The following is a 26,464-nucleotide window of genomic DNA, read 5'->3' on the forward strand; positions in this document are numbered from 1 at the left end:
CAGAGGTGTAAATGTTGAGGTTACAGCCTTGTGAGCCCAATTTTAAGATGATTTAATGCATTTTAAAATCACGGCTTTGTTATATGTCATATTTATTCTGATGTTTTGCTACAGCTCATATTTATTCTGATGTTTTGCTACAGCTCATATTTATTCTGATGTTTTGTTACAGCTCATATTTATTCTGATGTTTTGTTACAGCTCATATTTATTCTGATGTTTTGTTACAGCTCATATTTATTCTGATGTTTTGCTACAGCTCATATTTATTCTGATGTTTTGCTACAGCTCATATTTATTCTAATGTTTTGTTACAGCTCATATTTATTCTGATGTTTTGTTACGGCTCACAATTCGGATGTTGGAGGATGAGGACCGAAAACGGCAGCGGACGGAGTGAGGAGGAAACGTGCAGTGAGCGTCAGTCTGGCCGCAGTCCAATCCTCCTGCCGACGCGTCACATCTAGCAGAGCTCTCAGGTGTGAATTGGCCCGAAGATGACAAACTCCCACAATCCCCTGTCCAATATGATGGCGGGGGTCTCAGCGGGCAGCGTCACTTCTCACATCCAACATCCTCTGTCAGCTCCAACATGTGAGGCGTCCTGCTGCAGAACAGATGGAGGGACACCTCCCTGTCCTGACCTCTGACCCTCCACAGGCAGCCTCTTCAGATCAACAGATTATTGCAGATTGATTGTTTGGGTCATTTTTCAAACAATATTTAATAACCGGATTTTCTGCCTTTCGTTGTTGCATCTCGATACAATGAACGCTTTGGATTCGGACTTTTTTTTTTCAGACAAAACAAGATATCTGAAGACGTCACTTTGGACTCTGCAAAGCTGGGATTCATAGACGAAACGATCAATCAAATCAGCATTTTTGATCGGAAGATTAACAATGCTGAAAATTATAATTACATCTTCACCATGAGCAACAGTTGACCTTCTTACACAGAGATCCTGCAGAGGGCTAGGGCTAAAATAATATCACGATGTTTATACACAATATATATCTTAACTAGGGCTGGGCTTATGGAAAAATGTCTTATCACCATCTTTTTTTTTTATATCAGTTGATATCGATATCAGTGTTTCCTCTACACTCATTTAGGAGTGGCGGCCCGCCACTCCTAAATCCTATCCGCCGCTCCTTCAAATGTCGTTTTTTTTTGGTTGTTTTTTTTTTTTTAAATTGCAAATACACCACCGCCGCATCACAGCACAGTCCTGCACTGCGTTGGGTGTCGCGAGTGCTGAGGCAGATAACTATCTTGCTCCGTATCTACTCTTTGGGGTAGATAGCACCGCCCCCCCCAACAGAACTAACTGGTGCCAACGTTAATGAGCTGCTCGCATCCAGGCATCAGGTCGGAGAGTCAGAGGAGTGTCGGCTTGAAAATAGCGTGCAACTTACCGGAGAAAAGGTAGACTTATTAGCTTAAGAAAACTTATAATAGATTTTATTAGTTAAATAAACATTCGCAAAATATTGATGGCCAGCTAAGGCTACGTAGCTTAAGTTAATTGGGCCCGGTGCCAACTCAACTCAGTGTGGCTAACGTGAGTAAACTAATTGATAGCATTAAGCGATATACACGCCATGATGTATTTTTACATTCAGCCTTTAAAAAGCGATTTTCATGCCAACCATTCAATAAAAAGGGGCATTATGCTGGGCATAAAACTAAAATCTGCAGTCAAGCGTCATTTGTTTACGCCGCCACGGCTCCCCGGAGAACCTGCCCCCACTGCTGAAAAAAATCCTAGAGGAAACACTGGATATATATCATGATATACATCAAATCCCTATTTCTGTCGAGCTTAAAGGTTCCTTTGACTCCTCAGTGAGATATGAAGATATCATAAGATTAATTTAGGTTTAAATATTTATTCTCTGTCAGACATTGAAAATGACAAATATACTGTAGAGCAGCATCACCAGCTGGAGGACCTATTCTACTAAAACTCACAGAGGTCCAGGTACTAAAATGTCCTCCCAGCAGAAGATGGTTTACAGCAGAAGTAAACTACTAATTATTATTATAAATTAAACTTTCCAGCATTATATCAAAATGAAAAGCTCCATCTGAAACAAACTTCAGGTAAATTGAAGCACATTGTGCTGATAATAGTCCAACCTCTCCTGACTGCAGGACTCTGACTTCAGCTTCTGTCAAACTTCTGTGCTGTTAATCATTTTACTCAGGAATTAAAAACTTTTGAGTCGGCCTACTTCTCCTATAGCTGCCAACAGCCTGCCAACATTCACAGTTAGAGAAAGGCTGAAAATAAGCTCATGTGCTTGTGGCCCCGGGCCCTCCATGCCACATTGGTACACTAATTCATAGTAAACCCTGTAACCGCTGGTAAATATTCTATGATAACGTTAATAATCTCAAGGTTAAAGCAGACTGGGTGAATTTTCATCTGTGACTGAGAGCACACCTGTCGGACTTCCTGCTTCATATTTAAAGCGACAGGACACGCCACGGCTCGGGATTAAAGGAGACAGCGACATATGTTCCTGTGACTTAACGCTCGCAGTCAGCGGGGGGCGGCCAGCAGAAAAAGGATCAATGGCGTGTTTCGCTGCAGTCAGCTTTAATAGGCTTACACACACACACACACACACACACACCGCAGCCTTTCCCTGGATAACACACCATCAGAGTTGTCACTGAGCAAGCACATGCACACGCAAACACACACACACACACATACACACACAGATAAACACACACACACACACACACACAGACACACATGCACAAACAGAGACACAAACACACATAAACAGAGAGACACACACACACACACATAAACACAGAAACACACACAGTGAGACACACACACAGTGAGACACACAAACAAAGACACACACATGCAGACACACACATACAGAGACACATACACATAAGCACAGACAGTGACACAGACACACACAGAATAACACACACACATGCACACAGAGACACAAACACACACATACACACAAACACAGAGACAGACACAAATACACACAAATACACAGAGACAGACAGACAGACAGACAGACAGACAGACAGACACACACACACACACACACACACACACACACACACACACTGTGACAGACACACACATAAACGCACAGAGACATAGACACACACGCACACGCATGCATGCACATGCACACACACACACACTTCAGAACTAGCAGAGCCCTTTATTGAGGTTCCACCTGGACCTCTTTCAGAAGGATCCACTGAGAACCATCAGTGACAGGCTCCACCAGGAACGCCAAGAACCTTTTGGGTTTTATAAGGATCCTGGTTTGGTTTGATCCGGTTTAAGAGGCTACCGTGTCTGCATGTGTTTTAAAGTCCTTTTTTTGTCGAACTGGCAATAATCCCACTCTATCCGACATCACGCACGGAAAGGGCGAAACACATGGATGCGACCGAACCGGCGGCGGTGCAAAGACCCGATGATCCCTGTTCTGAGCGGGCGGGGCCCCTGAAGGCCCTGTTGGACGTGTGTGAGGTATGCACGCTGTGGAGGGCAGCAAGCCGGAGTCCTGCAGGGTGAGATCACCACCACAAACCGGCTACTGACATCACACTCTGCCAGCTCTGCGGGGGGGGGGGCAGAGCAAACATCCTGCCGACACACACACACACACACACACACACACACACACACACACACACACCGTGCTGCGTTCAAGGCACGTGGGAACAAACACTAACTAATAGAACTGAGAACTATTAAAACTTCCTTAACACTCTGAATGTAACTATTTAGTTACCACAGAGCATTTTAGACTTATCGTAGGAGCTGAGCTGCAAATTCATCTATTACACTAAAACACACAAACCTTATCCCATATGCATGAACACAGACAAAATTTAAATGATCAAAAAATGAAGAATGAAAAGCACCTAAAATGCACAATAGTCTCTAAAGGGTTAATATCCCAGCAGAGCTGGGGACTGGTGCCTGCTGTGGGTCGAGTGTGTTCGTAGGTGATCTGGTCAGCTGTGAGTTTGGGTGTGGACGACTTCACGTCACCAGCTGTGACTAACCGTGTTCTCAGACTTTGAGCAACAACACCGACAAGTCAACGGGAGTTCATTCACTTCCCGCAGCTCCGAACCAAACGGGGGAAACACGGCGAGTCACTGTCACTCAGCACAAGTCTCTCACGAGTCTCAGAAACTTTGATTTTAAGGAAATGCAGGACCGGAAGTCCCAGAGAGGAGCACGGACAGCAGTCACTGCTGAGCTCACGGCTCTGAGTCACCTCAGCCAGTCTGAGACCTGACGGTCAGCCGGCGAGACACATCACTCACTTTTTCCAGCTCGATTCCTCACAATAAGCAAAAACCTGACTGTATCCCCACTTTACTGTGAATATTTACACTCCCACAGGACGCACGCCACTGTTGTCCTGACCAATGACCTTTCCTCCAGCACCGCTCTCATGTCTAAAACTCCACATCAACATTTCTTAAGGCTTTAACTGATCGGCAGCACATGACGCAAATCTATAAAGAAATGACATTAATACTGATGTGTAAGTTATTGCATATTTTAAATCAAAGCAACATCAGCGCAGTTTTTCAGCAGTTAAAATTGTTAAAATTATCAAGATACTAGTAAAAAGTAGGGGTTGACCGATATCAGTTTTTCAGGGCCGATTCCAGATTACGAGGACTTAATGAGACCAATAACCGATATTTGGAACCGATATGCATTTACAATAAAAATACAAATATTTCTCTCAATATTTAGAATTTGGAATATAACAAACTCCAATATTCAACACTATACACAGTGACTTTTCTATAAAGTCAAGTGAAATGTAAATTAAAAAAATTTTAAATAAAAATATCTCCATATGGTTTCACAAAGTAAAAGTTCCCCCCATGCTAGCACTTTTTATCACTTTTTAATTAATTTATTTTTATTGGAGAGTAAAATGTCGATACAGATAATCAGCAAAACGCCAAATATTGGCCCCAATAATCAGCCAGGCTGATAATCTGTCAACCCTTAGTAAAAAGTTACGAACACAAGACCAAAAAAATAAATAAAAACAAATACAAAAAAATTTAACTCAAGAAAGAGCTAAAAATTATATTTTATGTAACAGACTTTTAAAAATAATTAAGAAATCTAAACATTTAGTTTTCTGCTTTTGATAACTAACTTTCAGATCATTTCCTTGATCATATCCTTTTCAGATATTTTTGTTTTTTGTTTTTTTCTTTTAAGTTTTAAGGGACATTTCTTGCTAAGTTGTTCATTATGTTTTTCTTGTGTTTTTGAAAGGAATTAAACCATTTCCTTCAGTTTCTGAGGTTTTAACACTAATGAAAATCGCCTGGATGCAGTGCAAGAAGTCTGATGTCAATGCAGGGGTTAAAAATCAGCATCTCGAGCATCTGCAATAATTTACAAACTTCAAAACTACAGATGGCACCTTAAAGGCGTGAAAAAGGGTCGGTTGAGTCGGTTGTTGAGTTGCACGATGAGCTCACCAAACTCAGTTCCTAAATACTTTGTGATGTGAATAAAGTTCACTTAGATTAAATATCCAGATTTTGTTTGTTTATTTTTTTATTCAGTTAGTTACATTTATTGACAATTTGTTTTTTATTGTCATTTCATAGAGATTCTTATTTAGATCCATTTTTATTTCCATCAATTTACTTTTGTTTATTTATTTTCATATGTTTATTGCATGAAGTCATTTTTTTTTCTTTTTTGATAAGATGATGCATTTTGTTAATATATTCTGTGGTGCAATGGTATTTCTCAGTGTTAGTGTTAAGATAAGAGACACAGATTCCATTAGATCAGACTAGCGTCTTTAATTCTTTTGGTTTATAGTCTAATTAATAAAGTCTAAGGAGAGTCTTTTCTGATTGTTGACCCATGTCAGAACACTTACAGGAATCCCTTAGTTTAAGGGATGTGTCCTGACTTTTTATGGTCCAAACAGGGTGTTTTGGGGGGTGAACCAGGACACCCTGCTGTTCTGTAGCTGACCTCTGACCTCTGAAAGCTGCAGGCTGCAGTGTGAGTGTGAGTGAGCACCAGAAGCAGCTCCGGTTTCCTCTCGGCCGGCGGCCGCCATGACCCTGGCCTCGGCCCCGGCCCGCGGCTGTTACCTGGCTCTGCAGCCGGTAACCTCCACGCAACCTGCCGGCTCTGATCATGCCCCCCCCCCCTCCTCCCGCTCCGTAAAACTCAGTCAAAACTGCCCCCCCTCCACTGCTTGTGTATATGTATGTGTGTGTGTGTGTGTGTGTGTGTGTGTGTGTTTTCTTACCGTAAACTCGGAGCCAACCCTGCTGCTGGGACACGGTGTCCACCAGGATCCGGTCCACCAGGGGATCCAGGAGTCCGCCGTGCAGAGACTCCACGTCGCCCGACAAGGAGTCCGTCTCCATATCCACAGAAAAACTTGTTCTCTTCGGTTAAAACCGAATCAAAGTGTCCGTTAATCCGGTAAACGTGTGTTTAAAGTGAATAGAGGTCGCGATAAAAGTCGGCGGAGTTTGTTCGCTCCTAGTTAGCCGTTAGCTGCGGCGGCAGCAGCCGGCGGCGGTCCGGCTGCCCGGCTGGCTCCCCCTCATTGTTCCGCTCTCCCAGGTTAGCTTAGCGGGGGTTCAACTTCCAGAAAACCGGCGTCCGGGAGCAGCGGGGAGCTCCTCTGGCTCCTCGCCGAGAAACGTCCACCCTGAAGCCGCTGTTAGGTCCTGTTAGAGCCGCTGGAAGTGAGCGGGCTGTCGGTGTGTGCGCGGCCGGCTGCCCCTCACTCTGCTGCCGCTGCTGCTCCCGGAGTCCACCCCACCGACCCGGGCACGAGCCCGCGGCCCGGCGCGCTCCTGTGTGAGGGGAGAAGCGAGAGCGCGCGTCAAACTCTCATGCACGAGCAGCAAAACTATTTTAATTTGTCTGTTTTATTCAGGTATTTGAGTTTGTATTTTATCCCATCGTTTTTAATGTATTATTCTATTCTACCCCGGCCATGTAGCCCTTTACAACTACCAAAAAGGTACCCAAAGTGCTTTACAGCAGTGTCAGAAATAACAGTGTAGATAAACAGTGTAAATAACAAAGCACTTGTCAAAGCACTTTGTAAACTCTGTTTTTAAAGGAGCTGTATAAAATAAAGTTATAAAAATCCAGGGCCATTTCAAGGATTTATACATCTGCAGGGGATATGCCTTCCCAACCTGCTTTGTTTTTCTTTAACATTTGAGTGATTTTTAAAGACAATTATTTAAAAGCTTTTTTAAATCCTGTGCACGAGATAAATCATTTCACAAACTGAAAAAAAAAATTATTTGAATATTTTTTATTACTGCATAGTGATGACATTGATTGTAACAGAATTAAAACATCACCTTTTTATCTTTGATTGTCACAATATTGACTATGTATCATAATTATAATTATCATAATTGTATCAAAACTGTGACAAAGACTGTTAAATTTCTTTGATTCGTGTTTTCGTGATCTTGACTATATTAATTCAGAGATTTGACTTAGCTCATTTTTTTCATAAAGAGTCCAAAATGTGACTTATGATGTCACCCCAGTAGAACAGAATAAGTATATATTTATTTTATTTTTTATAGTTTTCTCTGCTGATATAAGCTTAAACGGGGAGTTTGATTCATTGTTTCCCAAACTGTGAGTTTGTCTGCTGGACTGCTGTTTGTAATCACTGATCAGATGAAGATTTAGGATTTGACAGTCTCTTTTCTGTCTCTGCCTGTCCTTTATTTTGACTCTGACTCCACCTGCTGTTCTCTGCAGGTAACGGCAGGAAATCGGCTTTTCCTGTGAGGAGGGAATGATGAAAGCATTCAAATGCATTGATAAATATATGAAATAATGTTGTTCATATACAGGCAAACAGACTGGTATGATCAAAATAACATTATGGCAAATGACTTCTGCATCACAGATAAGAAGTTGAGTACAGCACACGGCATGATATTTTAATATTTCAAAAACGGCTCGCAATTTAACGTCATCAACTTAAAAGAAATACTGGTGTCCAGATTAAAAGTCGATCAGATGAAACTTGTAGGACGTGTTAAATGACAACAGAGGCTAAAATTACAAAAAATATGACAATTCAAATTAAAATGGCACACTTCCTGTTGGGTTTCGAGTATGGCTCTAGAGGATTTTTTGTTCCTCTTAGGATGTTCTTTGTAACTCCAAATTTTCATACCTCCATATGAAATGGTTTGGCGGGGCTGGCATTTAGGGGGCGCTACTGAGCTCAATTTTTGACACCTATACACCAGACCTATAAAATGCAAAAAATTTCACCAGTCCCCATAAGTATGCCAAGTTTCATGAGTTTTTGAGTATGATAAAGCCCTCAAAAAAGCGATTCATTTGGCGAAATAATAATAAGAAGAATAAAAAGAAGACCAGTTACAATAGAGTCCTCGCACCGGTGCTCGGGCTCTCAGTAGGGTGACGGTCTCAACAGTTGAGCCACTGTTTACCGTTCAGTCAATCTCTGACCCAATCAGCTATCGCTCTGATGGTATTTCAGCTAGTCCCAAAAACATATCTGCATTTTAATGCAGATCAAATGAAACAAAAGCTAGTAAAAGCCTAGAGACTCTCCCCAAGAGGGCAACCTGTGCCATTTTTGGCGACTGCCTCCCCTATGGCCCTTCAGCTAATCCCTAAAGATCCTGCAGAAGTAGAGAAGGGTCTTTCAACTACCATTGAAGCTGAAGCTTAGTTTTTGGGACACAGGTCCCTCTGTATGTTGTGGAGGGCATGGGCCATGGTGCACACCACGTCAATCACAAACTGGACTTTCCCCTACTGCTCGTACTGGGAATCGATGCCGATACGCTCCTGACCTGAGAGACATATAAATAAACAAATAAACTGTCGCGCAAAAGAAATAAAATAAATAAATAATAGAGACATGAAGATTGTCACTGTCTTCTGGAAAACCTCCCGCTCAGCCTCCCCGGCTCCGAGGGTTCACTTATTGAGACGGTGAGGTGCAACAACTACCCCAGAACAGCGACTGACACCCTGAGCTTTTACTGTTAATAAAATTTAATTATAACTTCAGTACACGAGTATCTAACCAACTGGCGGCCATGTGTTTAGACGGCAGTGCGCTCAAGGAGTTTACATGAAGAATGGAGCTCCGTCAGAAGTTTGATTTAAAGTCTTGTAATTCCAACATGAGGCCTGTGCTTTTTTTCAGTCAATTTTCTTTTAGAAAAATATCACAAAATTTGTCATCAACTTCCAAGAAACTGTCAGTTGTTCAACAATTTTTCAGTTCATAGGACACATGCTTCATCAGCATCGACGAGTCCTGCCTTCACACATTAGACTGTGATTTCTTTTATTTTTTTTTCCCAGTATTTTGTTCGTATTGCGAAGAATGTTTGATATCAAAATAATGGTCAACAGGCTGTGGAAATAGATTTTTTTCTTTCACCTTTTGAGCATGTACAGTAAGGATTCAATAATTTCCCCCTCTACTGCAAAACATATCCTCGCCGCCCTGCACTGCCAACAGCCGTGTAAAGCAACACTGCTGAATTGGTAATTATTTTTAAATATTCCACATGCAAAGTGGCTTTTTGTTGTTGTTTTTTTATCACAGCCTGGAATATGTCAATGATTTGCAGCAACATTTATTGTGACAGTACACCTTGTGGAAACTATGTATTTTGTCCATGTGCAAAATATGGATAAAAAGACTTCATCAGGTGGAAAATAGTATAACAGACAAATTTAAAGGCAAAAGCCCAGATTGACACCCAGAAATAATACAATGAAATGTTTTTATGCTTTAATGGCTGTGCGATCATGAATTTAACCATTTTGTTTACATAGTGTATTTTAGACTTACTGTTTGGAGCTGAGATTATACAAACCTACACAGTCTTCCCAAAATGTAACCAAAATGCATTAACACAGCCAAAACTATCAAAAAATGAAGAATGAAAAGCGCATTATATGTACCGAGCAGTCCCTAAAGGGTTAACACAATAACCACGCAGACACGGCGGCCTGACACAGCAGATAACATCTGTAACATGTAGCACAGCATCTGTAACATGTAGCACAGCATCTGTAACATGTAACACAGCATCTGTAACATGTAGCACAGCATCTGTAACATGTAGCACAGCATCTGTAACATGTAGCACAGCATCTGTAACATGTAGCACAGCATCTGTAACATGTAGCACAGCATCTGTAACATGTAGCACAGCATCTGTAACATGTAGCACAGCATCTGTAACATGTAGCACAGCATCTGTAACATGTAGCACAGCATCTGTAACGTAGCACAGCATCTATAACATGTAACACAGCATCTGTAACATGTAGCACAGCATCTGTAACATGTAACACAGCATCTGTAACATGTAGCACAGCATCTGTAACATGTAGCACAGCATCTATAACATGTAACACAGCATCTGTAACATGTAACACAGCATCTGTAACAGCCTTTACCGACAAATGATCAACACGAAACAACGTACCGACAATGTTTTCATCCGGCGGCTTCAGTCCAAACCAGCAAAAATGTCACCCAGTCCACCGGAGCCCGTGTGAAATGTCCACAATGTCCAATGTTTGGACATGAAAACTCCAGATATCCACACCTGTCCCCGGATGTCCTCTCCTCGCTGCTTTAGCGCACTTCAAAGCTCCGACTTGAACTTTTCCGTCATGTTAGCTAACACACGGCTAACTTTAGCTAGCTTACCGCTACATAAAACACATCCAACCGCGCTTCAAGCTCCGCGGACACCATCCGGACTGACGGCGGGGACGGTAATTTTGCCTCCGTTTGATTTTAAATCGACATTTGACTTTATTGTTTGGCGTTTTTACTGAGTGGCAGCAGTATTTTTTGGAGTTTTTACCGAGTAACAGAGTCAGCTCGCTTCTGAGATTTGAAAACTTCCGTTGGCCGCAACGTGGCGTCACAGAGGGGCGGGGCCCTCTTAAGGGGGCGCTACCGCGCTGGAATCAACGACAACACAAACAGGCTGCGGAGCCCCGCTGCTGCTACGGTTTTTTTTTTGCAATCAAAACACAAACTTTAGGATATTTAACTAAACATCAAATATGCGTGTTCAGAGTCACCATAACACATCCATGGTTCAGTGAGACTCTGAGAAAATGCATGAAGTGTTCCTTACACCTGATGTGTTCTGTCGGAAATTTAAAAATTCAACGATAATTTCTTGTTTTTACAGTCTCTGGCTTTTATAACTGGTATAATTTTGGCGAGTTTAAAAATTTTGCGGGGTCACCAGGTTTGGAAAGCATGCCCATCACTAAAAATTGTGATGGAAATGAAATCGCTATTTTTTTAAATCACAAAAAAAGAAAGAAAAAAATATATGTGTATGTTTAAAGAAAAAATATCAAAAACTTATTATTAATTAATTAATTATTTAAAAATCCATATCACTCGCTCCCAGCAGACCAGCTGATGGTGACAGTTTACAGACCAGCTGATGTCTCGTGCTGGAAAATAGAGCCGCAGAGCCAGTTGCTCAAGGGCTTCAGCAGGAGCGCAGGTGACCAGCAGCAGCGGGATCCCTCTAGTGGCACTGGCAGGCTGTGGCAATCAGTGGCATCTTGCTGTGGCAGCTCCTGGCATCTCGTAGCGCCACCATGCGGCATACCAGCGGTACTGGCTCGGCAGTAAGGACACGCCCTTATCCACCCACTGTCAGCGAGCTCGGGGACAAATTTGCTGTCTGCACAACAGGTCAACTGCCCTAAATCAGATTCAGCGGGATTTTTTTTAATGTCAATATCCGATGAGGTGACAGAGGGGATAAAGCACACTGTTTTAACTAAAGTTTGAGTGAAGTGGGAAATATTTTAATACTTCTACACATCAGAAATGTTACTGGCGTTTGGCCTCCGGTGCCTTGACATCTGGCTGATTAACAGTCACCACACACATTTGAATTTACAAAAATAACCAAATAAAAATAATTCAATGATATTAATACCTTGTTTGACAGTCTTTTGCGATTTACATGTCTCTGTAACCAAAGTGAGCATATGAAAAATATAAAAATAAGAATATTAAATAACTCTCTAATAATGAAATAAATTCAAGTATTTGTCCTGCTAGTGCCAAGATGCTTACAGAGCGCCATAGGATGCTGCAGCTGGTACACACTGCTGCAAGTATGCCTGAGAGGCTCGCTGTCTGCCAAAGCTGCATCAGTGTCCCAATGCCAGAGGATGTCAGTGTGCCTCTATCTGCCTCTGTCTGCCTCTGTGTGCCTCTATCTGCCTCTGTCTGCCTCTGTGTGCCTCTATCTGCCTCTGTGTGCCTCTGTCTGCCTCTGTGTGCCTCTGTCTGCCTCTGTGTGCCTCTGTCTGCCTCAGTGTGCCTGTAGCTGCCACCAGATGCCACAGCAATTTTGGAATTATTAATCATGCATCATACAGAGAGCAAAATTGTCGTACAAATGCTTATTGTACATTTGGCAACCCTGACCAGAGCAAGCTGCTGTGTCTGAGAGCAGGAGGAGCAACAGCAGGAGCAGCAGCAGGAGCAGCAGGAGGAGCAGCAGCAGGAGCAGCAGGAGGAGCAGCAGCAGGAGCAGCAGCAGGAGCAGCAGCAGGAGGAGCAGCAGGAGGGCTGATTCCTGGAAGACGACTGTCTCCGTCTCCTCATTTCATATTGAAGCTGCATCTCAGAGTCTGAGTGAAAGTTTTCAGCTGTAAAATATTTGTGTTTAATGACACTCAGTCGGGTCGAGGCAGCTGCCGTAAACTTTGAATCCAGCACATGAAGTGACAGCGATCGATTACACACACACACACACACAGAGGTTCCTGTAGTAACTTTTTATTATTGAAATGTTAAGTTTGGATTTACAGGCATGTGGGGACAGACAGGGTTCACTCAGGTCCTCACAGGGCTGGAAACATGGCGTCGTCTCCACAGAGTAAAAACAGTGCAGAGGCGTCCTGCAGGCTGAGCAGCACACACACTTCACCGTCTAAGACAACAGGGTTACAATACAAATAACTGGTACATTATAACTTAAAATACTGTTTATACATGGCGTGTGTGTGTGTGTGAGCTGCGCGTCCTGCAGAGCGGCCGTCTGGATGGAGGGAGGAAAATAAAATGACAAAAACAATCAGGAAGAGTCCAGTTCTCCTGCTCAGCTTTTCAGATTTGCTCTCACCAGTCAGATAAAACACTTTTTAGATTTTATCAGATTTTATCTGCAGAAGCTGCTGGTAGAGATTATTTTGTGTGTTTTTGCTCTGTTCAGGACCTGAATTAAAAAAAAATTTAAAATTTAAAAAACCCTGCTTCAGTACCGACAAGGGGAGATGGCGTGAGGGAACGAAACGATGAGGACATTTTTGTGAGATAAAAACGTGGATGCCCCTCGCTGGGACTGTGATTACAACCAAACTTTATATTAAGGCACGAAACACTAATTAAAAACAGTTAACTACTGTGGCAACGTGTGAGCGGGCTCGTTATCTCCATGACGTCGAGCCGATAAATTCAGTACGATGACTGGTGGTGTCCTGATAGGTCAAACAAATAAACAAACATATTCAGTTAGGTTGAATTAACTTGTGAAAACTCACAGAGAATCAATAAAACACAAATGAAATATTGGCATCGCTATGAGGCAGCAACACTGAGCCGTGTATACAAGCAAGCATATTATAATAATAACATACCACAGACGTTATCATAGATATTTATATATATTTAACCTGGAGGTTTCAGTTGATTGATTGTGATAATGTGGCTGTTTGCGCGGTGGAGTTTTATTTCTTTCAATCAGCCAGTCCTGAATCATTTAAGCATATATTTACACAAATAACAAATTCCTCACTCTATGTCATAATAAAAAACATTCACACAAAAATATAACATTTGAAATAATTATTAGCACCAGTGTATCAGATAAAATTCTCGCTACGCAAAATGTACAAAGTTGCATAGTGTTGGATTTAGCCTGGAAGAAAATGTTAATGTGTGACGGGTAAAAAACAAAAAAAAACACCAGTGAAAAGCAGCGACTTCTGGGAGGACAGACAGAAAGCGTTTGTAGTGTTAAAACATCAGGACACAAAATGGCGTTTGACCACGGTGAGAAATGTCAGAGCTGATTTAGAGACGCGCCGACAGAGCCGCTGACGTCCCGAAAGATTTGGGTTTTATCTCGTGTGCGCTTGATGTGCAACAAGTTGCGAATATCACACATGCACGAGTCAACAACTGGCAACTCCAGCCCCAAGATGACATCCATTTCTTCAGGGAACAGATTCGTAACTTGGCGCATAAGATAAAATCATCTGCATAGAAAATAATATCTTGTAAACCAAACACAAATATCACATTAAACACGTTATTAAACTGCCTGCACAATATTTTCTTATCTAGTTCTCAAAATATTCATATATTGTGCAAACAAGTTAATATTCTTTACGTACAAGTTACTATCTTGTTCCCAGAAGATAGAAATGTTATGGGTGCAATTTAATCATTTGCGTTTAAACAACAATACATTAAAACTCTCCATACTATGTGGGAACAAGTTCATAAGTTAATAAGAGATTATCTTCCAATCGTAAAAGATGCGCACCTTGTGGGAACAAGATGCCAGTTTGTCTTGCATGTACCAGTTACTATTTTGTTCCCACAAGATCCAAATGTTGTGGGAACAATTTGGTATCGCATGAACACAAGATAGTAACTTGTAACTCTGACCAATGATCTAAATCATGTGGAAACAGGATATTGACTCATATTGTTCCCACAGCATCCGCATCTTGTACATACAAGTTAATAGCCTCCATGTACAAGGGTCAATCTTGTTCCCACAAGACACACATGTTGTGGGAACAATTCAATATCTCACGTACACAAGACAAAAACTTGAAACTCTAATCTGAGATTCATATCATGAGGGAACAAGATACCTTCAGAGAATGTTAACGGATCTCAGGCATGATAGGAAACAACATATGGATGTTGTGGACAAGATCCAAATGTTGTGGGAACAATTCAATTGTGTACGACGCAATAATCTGTGCCTCTGAACCGACATCCATATCATGTGGGAACAATGTTTTAACTTGTGCACAGAATGATGTGAATGTGGAGGGAACAAGATATTCACACATGTTGTTACCACAAGATCCATACGTTCAGGGAACAATTCAACGTCTTGAACGTACGAGACAAAACTTGAGGCTATAAACGGAGATTGATGTTACGTGGGAATGACTGTGACGCACACAGAATGATCTTGCTCAGGATATAAAGAAAGCTATGAAACAAGATGGAAGTTCTTGTGGGAACAATTAAAGATCTGGTGCATGAATGTTATTTTGTTCCCACAAGATGCATGTGTTGTGTGCACACGTGCTTGTAAAAGATCCATATCATGAGCAAACAAGATTACAGCTCATGGAACAATACGGACCTTGTGGGAACATGACATCCACTTATTTTGTTCCCACAAGTATTTCTTGCACGAACAAATTAAAATCTGCAAGTGTACGTTATGATTTTGTTCCCACAAGAGTCATTATAATCTTTTGCATACGAGACAATATCTTCTAACCAAAGGATCCGTAACACGGAGGAACAAGCAAGTTATTTTTCTTTTGCACGCAAGATTTAAAAATGGATTTTTTTCGGAAATTCAGAAATTTCTCGCCAGCAGAGTGGGCGTGGCTTAGCTCGACAACAGAACCCACTGAAGGTGAAAATACTGTTGAAGAAAGGAGAAGTGAAACACTTTTCCTCTGCTGTGTCAGTGTGTGTCAGTGTGTGTGTGTGTGTGGTTGTGTGCGTGTGTGTGTGTCAGGGACGAAGCTTTGGAAGAAAAGAGAGGGTTCCTTCACTGTGTGGTTTCTGCTGTAAATATGAAAAACAAATCAAAAACAACGACAGAGCGCTCGGATGGCGGCGCTCTGGCTGCGTGCAGCCGTACATTCAGCTGGCTGAAAACTGTAAAAGTAGCAGGCGTGTCCCCGGGCATGATGGGTAATAGGAGCGGACACTCCCGGAGGTGAGAGGAACTTCCTGTCTGAGCAGACGGGTGCAGTCACGTCGGGTTTGTGGTTCTGGTTTCTCTACGAGGCTCTTCCGGCTCTCTACACGGCTTCTCCGCGCCGCTTAGTTCATTCGACCGTAACCACGTTACTGCGTCTCCGCAACAAGGACTAAAGACGAAAACAGCTGCTTCTCTTCTGTTAAAAACCGTGAACGTGGCTTGAAATATTGGCTTCAAAGACAAAAATCTGAGAAAAAAAAAAAAACAAACTGTTTTGGTAAAATTTGGCGTGTTCGCCGGAGTGTTAGATGTGAAGGCGGAGAGCTGGAGGACGAGGAGGGCGGGGTTAAGGCCTCTCCAGAGACGGCGTGTTGAAGCAGCCGTCTGGTAACGTGTTCTTGATGTCGTTGAGGTTGGCGATGTCGGCGCGGATCTCGCGGATCTGCCGGTCGTACTCGTTGATCATGTCCTCCTGACTCCGCGCCACATCGGTCAGCTCCGTCAGCTTCCTGTCCAGCTCGCTGTCGCCCATCTTGCCCTTGGCCCTCTTCAGGGACTCGTCGATCTGGTTCAGTTTGCTCAGGTCCACCTTGTCGAGGTTTCCTGGTGACAGAGGAGATGACAGACCACTTCAGACCGGCTGACGCCTCCGTAATCAATCCGAGCCGATCAGAATCTGATCACCTGATCGCTCTGATTGATCTGCTCGAAACATTTCTGTTTAGTTTTAGCACAAAATGACAAAAACTGTTGCCAATGACATCCATAATCCAAAAAGGATTTAAACTAGTTCAGTTTTATAAACTTTTGAAGATTTGTTTCTGTTTTTTTATTTCAATTTTTTAATTGGAATTAAAATTGTTGTCCATTACGCAACACAGCTGTTTTTAATATCTAAGTGGGAAAGACATAAAATAAAATAAAAAATAAATTAGAGGAGACGTAAATGGTGGAAAATTCTGCATACATCTTCATACTTCTGAAGAAAAAGAAGCAATAAAAAATGAAATATAAGCAATAATAACTGTAATAACAGACGTTCTGTCTGTATATATGTACTCCTAAAGAAAAGACTCACAGATAGTTAAAGTTATAATTACTGGGATCAACTGAAGAAAGTGAATTCATGAAGAGATTCATTCAAAACTTCAAAGGTGTGTGCATATAAGTGTGTGTGTGTATATATACTATATACTATAAATAAATAAAAAAAATATATATATATATATATATATATATATATACTATATACTATATATATATATATATATATACCTTTGAAGTCATTCTGGAGAGTAACTGTCATTGTTCTGGATTGTTGCAATAATAATAAATGTAAAATTGCATAAAGCGAGCATATTTGTCCACTCCCATATTAAGAAGAGTACAAAAAACTCTAAATGTACCTTAAAATAACCCTTTAAGGTACATTTAGAACAGATACAAAATGTGTGGTTAATTTACGACTAAATATTTCAATCGAGTGACAGCCCTAATATATATATATATATATATATTTATCTATTTACCATTTTTATTATCAGTTGGAGCGACTCTTATTGGGCTGAAATCAGAGGTGTTTTTGGGTCAAACGCCGCAGCGTCACTATTCTGAAGTGTAAAATAAAAGCAGACGCTCTCCGGTAGATGAGACTCTCTGTTTGTTGTATTTTCTTCGTCCTGTAGACGAGTCAAATTTCCTCGTTATGAAGACTGTCAGCGTTCACGCGGCTGCACACTGACCGTAGGTTGGACTCTGGTATTTGTCTGTAAAATCTGCGTCATGTGGTACAAACTCTGGCTGAGACTTTCGGAGCTGAGCGCGTCTGTTCTTACCCAGCTGATCCAGCAGGGCGGTGATGTTGTTCAGGACCAGCTTCACGGCGCTCTTGGCCTTGCGGGCGTTGTCCTCAGCCTCCTTGGCGTTGTCTGACGCCTGTGGGAGAGTAAACAGTGTTGACCACACAGAAACGGACTCGGCAGATGTCCGTGGAGTGAAGTGGATCGTACCATTCCAGCCATCATCATGTCCTGGTCGGCCTCCGCCTTCTTCCTGGCCAGCTCCAGCTCGGCGGCGTCCAGCTGCTCCATCATGTCGCTCACCTCGTTGTCCAGCTTGGTGGTGTCCTGGAGCGCCTTCTCTGCGTCCTCCTTGGTCTTGGCTGAGCCCTGAGGGGACACACAGGAGGCGTTCACACACCTATTCGACAGATTTTAACCCCGCAGGCAGCGGGTCGCTTCCCGTTGTACCTTCTGCACGTTGCCGGCGATCTTCTCCGCCTCCTCCGCCTTGGTCTTGGCCTCTCGGGCATCAGCCGCCGCGTTACCGAGCGCCGCCTCCGCCTGCTTGGTCTTATGGTTGGCGGCCATGATGGTGGCGTTGATGGCGGGGATCTTCTTCAGAGCGTCCTCGGCGGCGGTCTTGTTATCGTTGACCCTCTTGTCAAAGTCTGCAGGAAGTTACGTACGAAAAAAAACCGATGACACCACAAAATCAGAGTCACCATTAACACAAAAAATCTCCTTAATTAATCCTTAAATATCCCCTGAAAACACACAAACACCTTAACTTATAACATGGTGTTTAACTAAGAAACCTCTTAACTTATCCACTCATTCGAAAAACTAAACCCCTTAAAATCATTTCTGTTGATTTTTAACTGTTCATGACAAATTTGTAGTGAATTTCAACATTCAATTTTAAAATTACATCTAAAAACTCTATATTCAAATTCATGAATTATCCCTTAAAATATCAATAAAATATTCTAATTACATAATTAATATTAATGGGGACATTAAAGGGATTTTAAGGTGAATAGTTTTGATTCTTCTGATCCACAAACTTAGATGTGTTGTGCACAGAATTAAAGACAGAGACAGACAAACAGGGACAGACAAACAGGGACAGACGGACGGACGGACGGACGGACGGACGGATGACAAAGACAGAGACAGACAGACCAACAGCGACAGACATAAAAACGGACAGACAGACAGAGAGAGACAAATGGACAGAAAGACAGACATAGACAGAATGACGGATGGACAGAGACAGACAGACAAACAGGGACGGAGGGACGGAGACAGAGACAGACAGATGGACAGACAGACAGAGACAGACAGACAGATGGTGGGACAGAGAGACAGACAGAGAGACAGACCTCTGAGGTTGTCCAGGATGGTCTCGGCCTCTCTGAAGGTGGACTGTCCTTTCTTGGCCGCCTCCTCGGCCAGAGCTTTGGCGGCGTCCGCTCGGGCCAACAGCTGATCTGCGGTCTGAGACAGGAAACAGGAAACAGGAAACAGGAAGGCAGACGTCAACAACAACAAAACACATCTTAACACAACATCTCTGCTGTCACTGATGTGAGGATACTTTAAAAAAAATTTCATGAAAACATTTTGGTGATTTTATTTTTGATTAAAACATTTTTAGTTATTTTTATATATATATATATATATATATATATATATATATATACATACATATATATGTATATAAATTTGGCAATTTTGCAAGACAATGTTTTGGATTTTTCTTTGAGATTTTTTTGCAATTTTCTTTTCTTAAAATTTCTTTTCAAGAAAATATTTTGGTGATTTTTTTCTTTTTCTTAAGAAAATGTTTGCCGATTTTTCAAGAAGACATTTTGGCGAGGACGCAGCCGTCCCGCAGTGGGACGCAGCCGTCCCGCAGTGGGACGTACCTGCTGCTCACTCCTGCCTTTCTCCAGCAGTTTGCGCACTTCCTGCTCTTTGCCCTTCAGGTCGTCTCTCAGGTCGTTGTACTCCTTCTCCGTCTTGTCAATGAGCTTGTCGAGATCTGACGCCTCCTTCTTGATCTTACTGGCTTCGTCCTGAAAGACACAAAGATCGCTCGGTCATCCGGGAAATCTACGACGTTACATCACTTCCTGTGTGAGGCACGTGAGGTCACCTCTAGAGCTTTGGTGTCCAGCGGCGGGATGCTCGTCAGGTTGGCGAAGATCTTCAGGGCCTTGTTCCCGGCGTCCTCGGCCTCGGCCTGCACCTTGTTGGCCTGTTTCTCCAGGCTCTTGGCGAGCTCCTTGGCCTCGTTGTACCTGAACGCGACAGCCAGAGCCGGCGTGAGAAACATTCATGAACACAATTACGGGCGAGGTCACGGCGGACGCGGCGCTGGGACCTACTTCTTGTTGAGCTCGTCGATCTCTTGACTCGTGCGGCCTTCCCCATCCAGAGTCTTCAGCAGCAGGTTGTACGCTTTGGTCGACGTGTCGTTGGCGTCTTTGGCAATCTTCTCGATCTGGTCGGCGTCCATCTTGTGCCTGAGAGAAGCGGAGACACACGGCAGAGAGAGTCAGAGCGGAGACGTGAGTGAGACGTCAATCAGACGTGAGACGACTCGTCTCCTCGCTCACAGACGGGATTCAGTCTGAAGTCTTTGTCTCAGGAAACATTAAAATATCGCCAACAAGCTGAAATTCACTTCAGCACAACGAAAAACAGAGTTAGAGTCGGGCACCGGTACCAAATCTGGCCCCTGATAGGCCCCTGATAGGACCCCTGATAGGCCCCTGATAGGACCCCTGATAGGACCCCTGATAGGACCCTGATAGGACCCCTGATAGGACCCCTGATAGGACCCCTGATAGGACCCCCACGGCCCTCGACCAGTTTCTAATAGCAATAAGAATACAGTGATTGAATCTGTAAACAGTTTTTGTCCTTTAGTCTCCATCAGGTGTCAGAGACATAAAACAGCATCAAAACTGAGCTTGTTGATCAAAAAAAGAGCCAGAGGAGGATCTCCCACAGAGGACACAGCTGAGACACTGATGTCCTAAATTCCTAGAAATGTCCTACAATTGTAGAATCATCTTCAAATCCTAGAAACATCCTAAAATACTACAAATGTCTCAAAAGCCTAGAAACGCCCCAAAATCCAAGATGCGTCTCAACATCTTAGAAATGTCCTAAATTCCTCGAAATGTCCTGAAATCCTAGAATTGTCCTAAAATTCAAGAAATGTCCCGAAATCTTAAGATTATCTTCATATCCTAGATCAGATCCTAGATATCCTAGTCTTAAAATCCTAGAAATATCCTAAATTCCTTGAAACGTCCTAAAATCCTACAATCATCTTAAAATCCTGGAAATGTTCTGAAATCTTAAAAATTGTCCTAAAATTAAAGAAAAATCTTAGTAACATGTTTGGGGCTGCTGAGACAGGCCCTCGTGTCCTTTTGTGTCCCCTAATCACAGCAGGTTGAGCGTCCCTGTCCTCCAGTCTGCGGTCTTACTTGTCCGCCAGCGTCCGCGCCTCCTCGGCGAGCAGCGTCATGTTGTTGGGGTCTCCGGTGCCGCTCGGGGGTTTGATGTCCTGCAGAGAGACGAGTCCGTTAAGACGCTCTCGCGTTCTGAGTGGTTCGTGTCTGATGTCTGTCCCAACAGCGGCGCCGTCACTCACCACTTTGCTGATGGCGTCCTTGGCCTTGTCCAGCTCCTGCTGCGCGCGGTCGATCAGGTTCTCGGCGTCTCGGACTCGGTGGCGGGCACGGTCGGCCTGCGTGCCGGTGTCGTCCACCGTGTTGCGGATGTTCTGCAGCCGGTTCCACTGCGTGGTCAGCGTGCCGTTGATGTTGTTGAGGCGGTCCAGCAGACCGCGGTCCACGTCTGGGGGGTCAGAGGTCAAAGGTCAGTCAGGTTCATTGGTTTTAATGACGTCACAAACGAGCGCGCTAGCGTGTGATATTTTTGATATTAAATTTATTTATTCATTTTTTAATACTTTGGTGATTTTTTAGGAAAACTTTTTAAAAATTATTTTACAAGAAAAACTACATTTTTTTTCTTTAAACATTTTTGAGAAAAAGTTGGGGATAATTTATATAAAAAATAGCATTTTTTTCCTTTAAATTTGTTTTTTTTTATAATCTTAAATCAAAAAACGTTGATTTTTGTTTTCCTTAAAAAACCTTTTGTTAGTTTGTTTTGCTCATATATTTTTGGCAATTTTGAAAGAAACAATTTTGGCATTTTTTTTCTTCATACCATTTGATGATTTTTAAAGAAAAAACAAACATACATTTCTTTCTAAATGTTTAAATGTTTTTCTTTTTTGTTGTTGTTTTTTTTCCCAGCAATTTTTAAATTTGGCCATTATGTATTTATTTCATTTTCTTTTTTTACCCTTTACCGACTTTTAATGGAAAAAAAAGGACTTTTTTGGGGGGACTTTTTGGCTTTCCCCTCGTTGAGAGGCATCCTACCTGTTTTTTTTTTTTTGATTCAAAGATTACCTTCACAGTTCACTTACACACCGTGTTCGTTTATGTGAAGGGACGGAGGACCATGGGGACAAGAGGACGATCCTCTGACCTCCAGGTGACATTTTTTTATCTTGTGACAAAGACAATCTCGGCAATCGGGACTTTCGGGGCTTCGTCTTAGTTTGAAACTCGGTGAGCTGTCGGTATTTCGGTCGATGACGCGTCACCTTTGCTGCTCTGCGCCTCCTCCAGCAGCTCCATGATGGCTCTCTCGGCCTCCTGCAGACGGTCCTCGAAGGCCTTGTCGCTGACGGTGTCCTGCCCCGAGCCGAGGTTATCGATCAGCGTCTGCAGGTCGTGCAGCTTCTGCCTCTGCTGGTTCACCTGGACACACACACACACACACACGCACGCACACGCACACGCACACACACACGAAACCCATGATCTATCTCCGTGCAGACACACCAGTGTGCGTCCCCCCTGCGTGTCCTTAGTGTGCGTCCTCACCTTGTCCCTGACCAGGCTGTAGCAGGACGGACACTGCTGGCAGCCCGGAGCCGAGCGGTTGTAAAAGTAGTTCTCCTCGCACATGTCGCAGCGCGCACCCACGAAGCCGGGACGACACTCGCAGCGCCCGTCCTCCTTACACTGACCCGACTGAGAGCCCTCAGGGTCACAGTCACAGGCTGCACACACACACACACACACACACACACACACAGACACACACACACACACACACAGACACACACACACACACACACACACACACACACACACACACACACACACACACACACACACACAGACACACACACACACACACACAGGTCAGTAAACACACCCTGAGGTGTCATCATCATCATCATCATCATCATTATTACATCATCAGTGATGTCACAGCGCTCACGTTTGCATCCCGACGAGCTGAAGCCGAAGAAGTTGCCCTCGCAGCGCTCGCAGTGCAGCCCCGTGACGCCGGGCTGGCACTCGCACTGTCCCGTGGTGATGTCACACTGCCCGTTGGTGGAGCCAATCGGGTTGCAGTTGCACCTGAGGAGAGACGGCCAATGAGAGGACGCGTCAGAGGCGGAGCCAGCCAGAAACGCGTGGCTGTGATGTCACCGCGGCGTCAGCGGAGGCGAACTTACCGTTCGCAGCCGTTGGCGCTCTGCAGGTTGAAGAAGCCGGGCTCACAGGCGCTGCAGTCACGCTCCGCCACGTTAGGGAGACACTGACACTGACCGGTGACCTGAGAGCAGGACGTCTGACGTCCCACCGTCCCCAGAGGAGAGCAGGAGCATGCTGAGGACACACACACACACACACACACACACACACACACACAGAGACACACACACACAGAGAGACAGAGACACACAGACAGAGACAGACACACACACACACACACACACACAGAGACAAAGACACACAGAGAGACAGAGACAGATACACACACACACACACACACACACACACACAGACAGACACACACAGAGAGACAGAGACAGATACACACACACACACACACACACACACACACAGACAGAGACAGACACACACAAACACAGAGACAGAGACACACAGAGAGACAGAGACAGACAGACACACACACACACACACACACACACACACACACACACACACACACACACACACACAGACAGAGAGATTGACTGGTAAATCAGCTGGTGGAGATCACGTGTCGACAGGTGAATTCGGGAAGCTCGCTCTTACGTTTGCACTTGTCGGCGGGGTTGGTTGCCAGGGCGTTGCCGTAGAAACCCTCCTTGCAGCGGTCGCAGAAGAAGCCGTCGGTGTTGTAGATGCACTTGAGGCACTCTCCGGTCTCGCGGTTGCAGTTGCCGACGGCGTTGGGGTCGATGTTGTCGCTGCACTTGCAGGCGCGGCAGGCTCGCACCGGGCCGCTCTGACCCAGGGGGTCGCCGAAGAAGCCGTCGTCGCACAGCTCGCAGCGCTTACCTGCACACAAGCGGCGGCAGTTAGCATCAGGCGGACTCAAGGTTAAGCTCAGACGGCGGCAGCTCGGCGCCGTCGGGGTTTACCTGTGGTTCCGGTGGGACAATTGGTGCACACCACCTCTCTGGTTTTGGGGACGACGGCGCAGGTGGCTCCTGCTGGACAGGGACACGGCTGACAGTCCGCGGGCGTCCCCTGGGTGGCGTCGCCATAATAACCGTCCTTACAGCGCTCGCAGCTCAGGCCGGCCGTGTTGTCCCGGCAGTCACACGCTCCTGCACGGACAGACGAAAACGCTGAGGTTCGTTTTTAAAAATCAGCTGATGACGGAAACAAACACAAACTGCAGAAAAACCAGTAAACAAACTGGTTAACTAACCAGTAAATAAAACAAAACAGTATAACCAGTATGACCAGTGTTACCTGTGTCGAGGTTCAAGGCCTCACAGTGGTGAGTAAACCAGTATGACCAGTATAACCAATATGTACAGAATAACCAGTAAAACCAGTAAAACCAGTATGACCGGTGTTACCTGTGTCGGGGTTGAAGGCCTTGCAGTGGTCAGTAAACCAGTATGACCAGTATGACCAGTATCACAAGCGTTACCTGTGTCGGGGTTGCAGGCCTCGCTGTGTCCGTTGCAGTTGCAGGGCTCGCAGGAGCTGAAGGCGCCGAGCTCCGGGCGGGCACGGCGGTATCCCAGAGTGCACTGCTCGCAGTGTTGTCCGTGGTAACCCTGAGGACAGGTGCAGCGCTCCACCCAGCGGGCGGGGACACCTGGACCCTGCCTCGCCGTCACCAAGGAGACGTCGTCAAGGTAACCGGCACCTGAGAGGGAGAGAGCTCTCACTGAAGAGGGACTTTATACAGGGTGTGTGTGCGTGCGTGTGTGTCTGTGTGCGTGTGTGTCTGTGTGTGTGTGTTTTAGTGTGTTGTGTGTGTTGTGTGTGTGTTTTAGTGTGTTGTGTGTGTGTTTTAGTGTGTTGTGTGTGTCTTGTGTGTGTTGTGTGTGTGTTTTAGTGTGTTGTGTGTGTGTGTGTGTTTTAGTGTGTTGTGTGTGTGTGTGTTGTGTGTGTTGTGTGTGTGTATTTTAGTGTGTTGTGTGTGTGTTTTAGTGTGTTGTGTGTTGTGTGTGTTGTGTGTGTGTTTTAGTGTGTTGTGTGTGTTTTAGTGTGTTGTGTGTGTCTTGTGTGTGTTGTGTGTGTGTTTTAGTGTGTTGTGTGTGTGTGTTTTAGTGTGTTGTGTGTGTGTGTTGTGTGTGTTGTGTGTGTGTATTTTAGTGTGTTGTGTGTGTGTTTTAGTGTGTTGTGTGTGTCTTGTGTGTGTTGTGTGTGTGTTTTAGTGTGTTGTGTGTGTGTGTTTTAGTGTGTTGTGTGTGTGTGTTGTGTGTGTTGTGTGTGTGTGTATTTTAGTGTGTTGTGTGTGTGTTTTAGTGTGTTGTGTGTGTCTTGTGTGTGTTGTGTGTGTTTTAGTGTGTTGTGTGTGTGTGTTTTAGTGTGTTGTGTGTGTGTCTTGTGTGTGTGTGTTGAGTGTGTGTGTTTTAGTGTGTTGTGTGTATTGTGTGTGTGTGTGTGTATTTTAGTGTGTGTTGTGCGTGTTGTGTGCGTGTTGTGTGTGCGGTTGCGTACTCTTCTCGCTGTAGGTGCCGCGGATCTTGATGGCGGTCAGATTGTGGAGAAGTTTCTGAAAGTCGGCGTGGCTGATGGTCGGCCTCCAGGGATAATCCGTGCTGTCATGGAGCCTGAAACAAAACAACAACAACACAGATTAGCAGATTATGAGCAGTGATCGGTCAAATTTAGCAGTGTACTGCGGGATTAGGAAAGGAAATACATAAAATCACAAACTAAATCCAAAATCAGTCTCATCCAGATTCTGAGAAAAAAAACCTGGACTCATCAGAATATCATCTGGAATTAAAACTGTACACACATTATGAGACAAAACTTAATCCAGATTAGAGTAGAAGATATTATCATCACATTTTAAATCTGGATGTACAGATTATCACAAAAAGGAAAACTCTGTCTAAGAAAAGTCTAACTCAAGCCTCAGTACCAGATTATCAGAAGAGCCACATTTAAAGAAAAAAATCTGATTTAATCCAGATTAAAGAAAATGTTATCATAATTTTAAACCAA

General features: G+C 43.9%; 2 protein-coding genes across 3 annotated transcripts in view; both read right to left on the minus strand.

Annotated features, from left to right (window-relative positions):
• The window catches only part of rasal2 (RAS protein activator like 2), an 86,419-nt gene extending 79,558 nt beyond the window's left edge, over nt 1–6,861 (minus strand). Inside the window, exon 1 of the mRNA XM_088085997.1 lies at nt 6,321–6,861. Within this exon, the coding sequence (XP_087942123.1) occupies nt 6,321–6,441 (121 nt within the window). The 5' untranslated portion in view covers nt 6,442–6,861. The remainder of the gene's footprint in view (nt 1–6,320) is intronic.
• A 6,019-nt stretch (nt 6,862–12,880) lies between these two features.
• lamc1 (laminin, gamma 1) overlaps nt 12,881–26,464 on the minus strand; it is a 68,860-nt gene continuing 55,276 nt past the window's right edge. For both annotated transcript variants that reach the window (XM_088086000.1, XM_088086001.1), the window contains 18 exons: nt 25,952–26,064; nt 24,930–25,151; nt 24,409–24,597; nt 24,080–24,325; nt 23,494–23,647; nt 23,253–23,395; nt 22,850–23,028; nt 22,567–22,723; nt 21,538–21,743; nt 21,371–21,450; nt 20,258–20,395; nt 20,026–20,170; nt 19,796–19,945; nt 19,250–19,364; nt 18,336–18,535; nt 18,096–18,254; nt 17,922–18,021; nt 12,881–16,689 (listed from right to left, as the gene is read on the minus strand). In XM_088086000.1, the coding sequence (XP_087942126.1) occupies nt 16,433–16,689; nt 17,922–18,021; nt 18,096–18,254; nt 18,336–18,535; nt 19,250–19,364; nt 19,796–19,945; nt 20,026–20,170; nt 20,258–20,395; nt 21,371–21,450; nt 21,538–21,743; nt 22,567–22,723; nt 22,850–23,028; nt 23,253–23,395; nt 23,494–23,647; nt 24,080–24,325; nt 24,409–24,597; nt 24,930–25,151; nt 25,952–26,064 (2,953 nt within the window). In that variant the 3' untranslated portion in view covers nt 12,881–16,432. The remainder of the gene's footprint in view (nt 16,690–17,921; nt 18,022–18,095; nt 18,255–18,335; nt 18,536–19,249; nt 19,365–19,795; nt 19,946–20,025; nt 20,171–20,257; nt 20,396–21,370; nt 21,451–21,537; nt 21,744–22,566; nt 22,724–22,849; nt 23,029–23,252; nt 23,396–23,493; nt 23,648–24,079; nt 24,326–24,408; nt 24,598–24,929; nt 25,152–25,951; nt 26,065–26,464) is intronic.

Source organism: Plectropomus leopardus, chromosome 12 (genome assembly GCF_026936395.1).
Source record: "Plectropomus leopardus strain MGB_pleo_1.0 chromosome 12, ASM2693639v1, whole genome shotgun sequence".
Classification (NCBI taxonomy): domain Eukaryota; kingdom Metazoa; phylum Chordata; class Actinopteri; order Perciformes; family Serranidae; genus Plectropomus; species Plectropomus leopardus.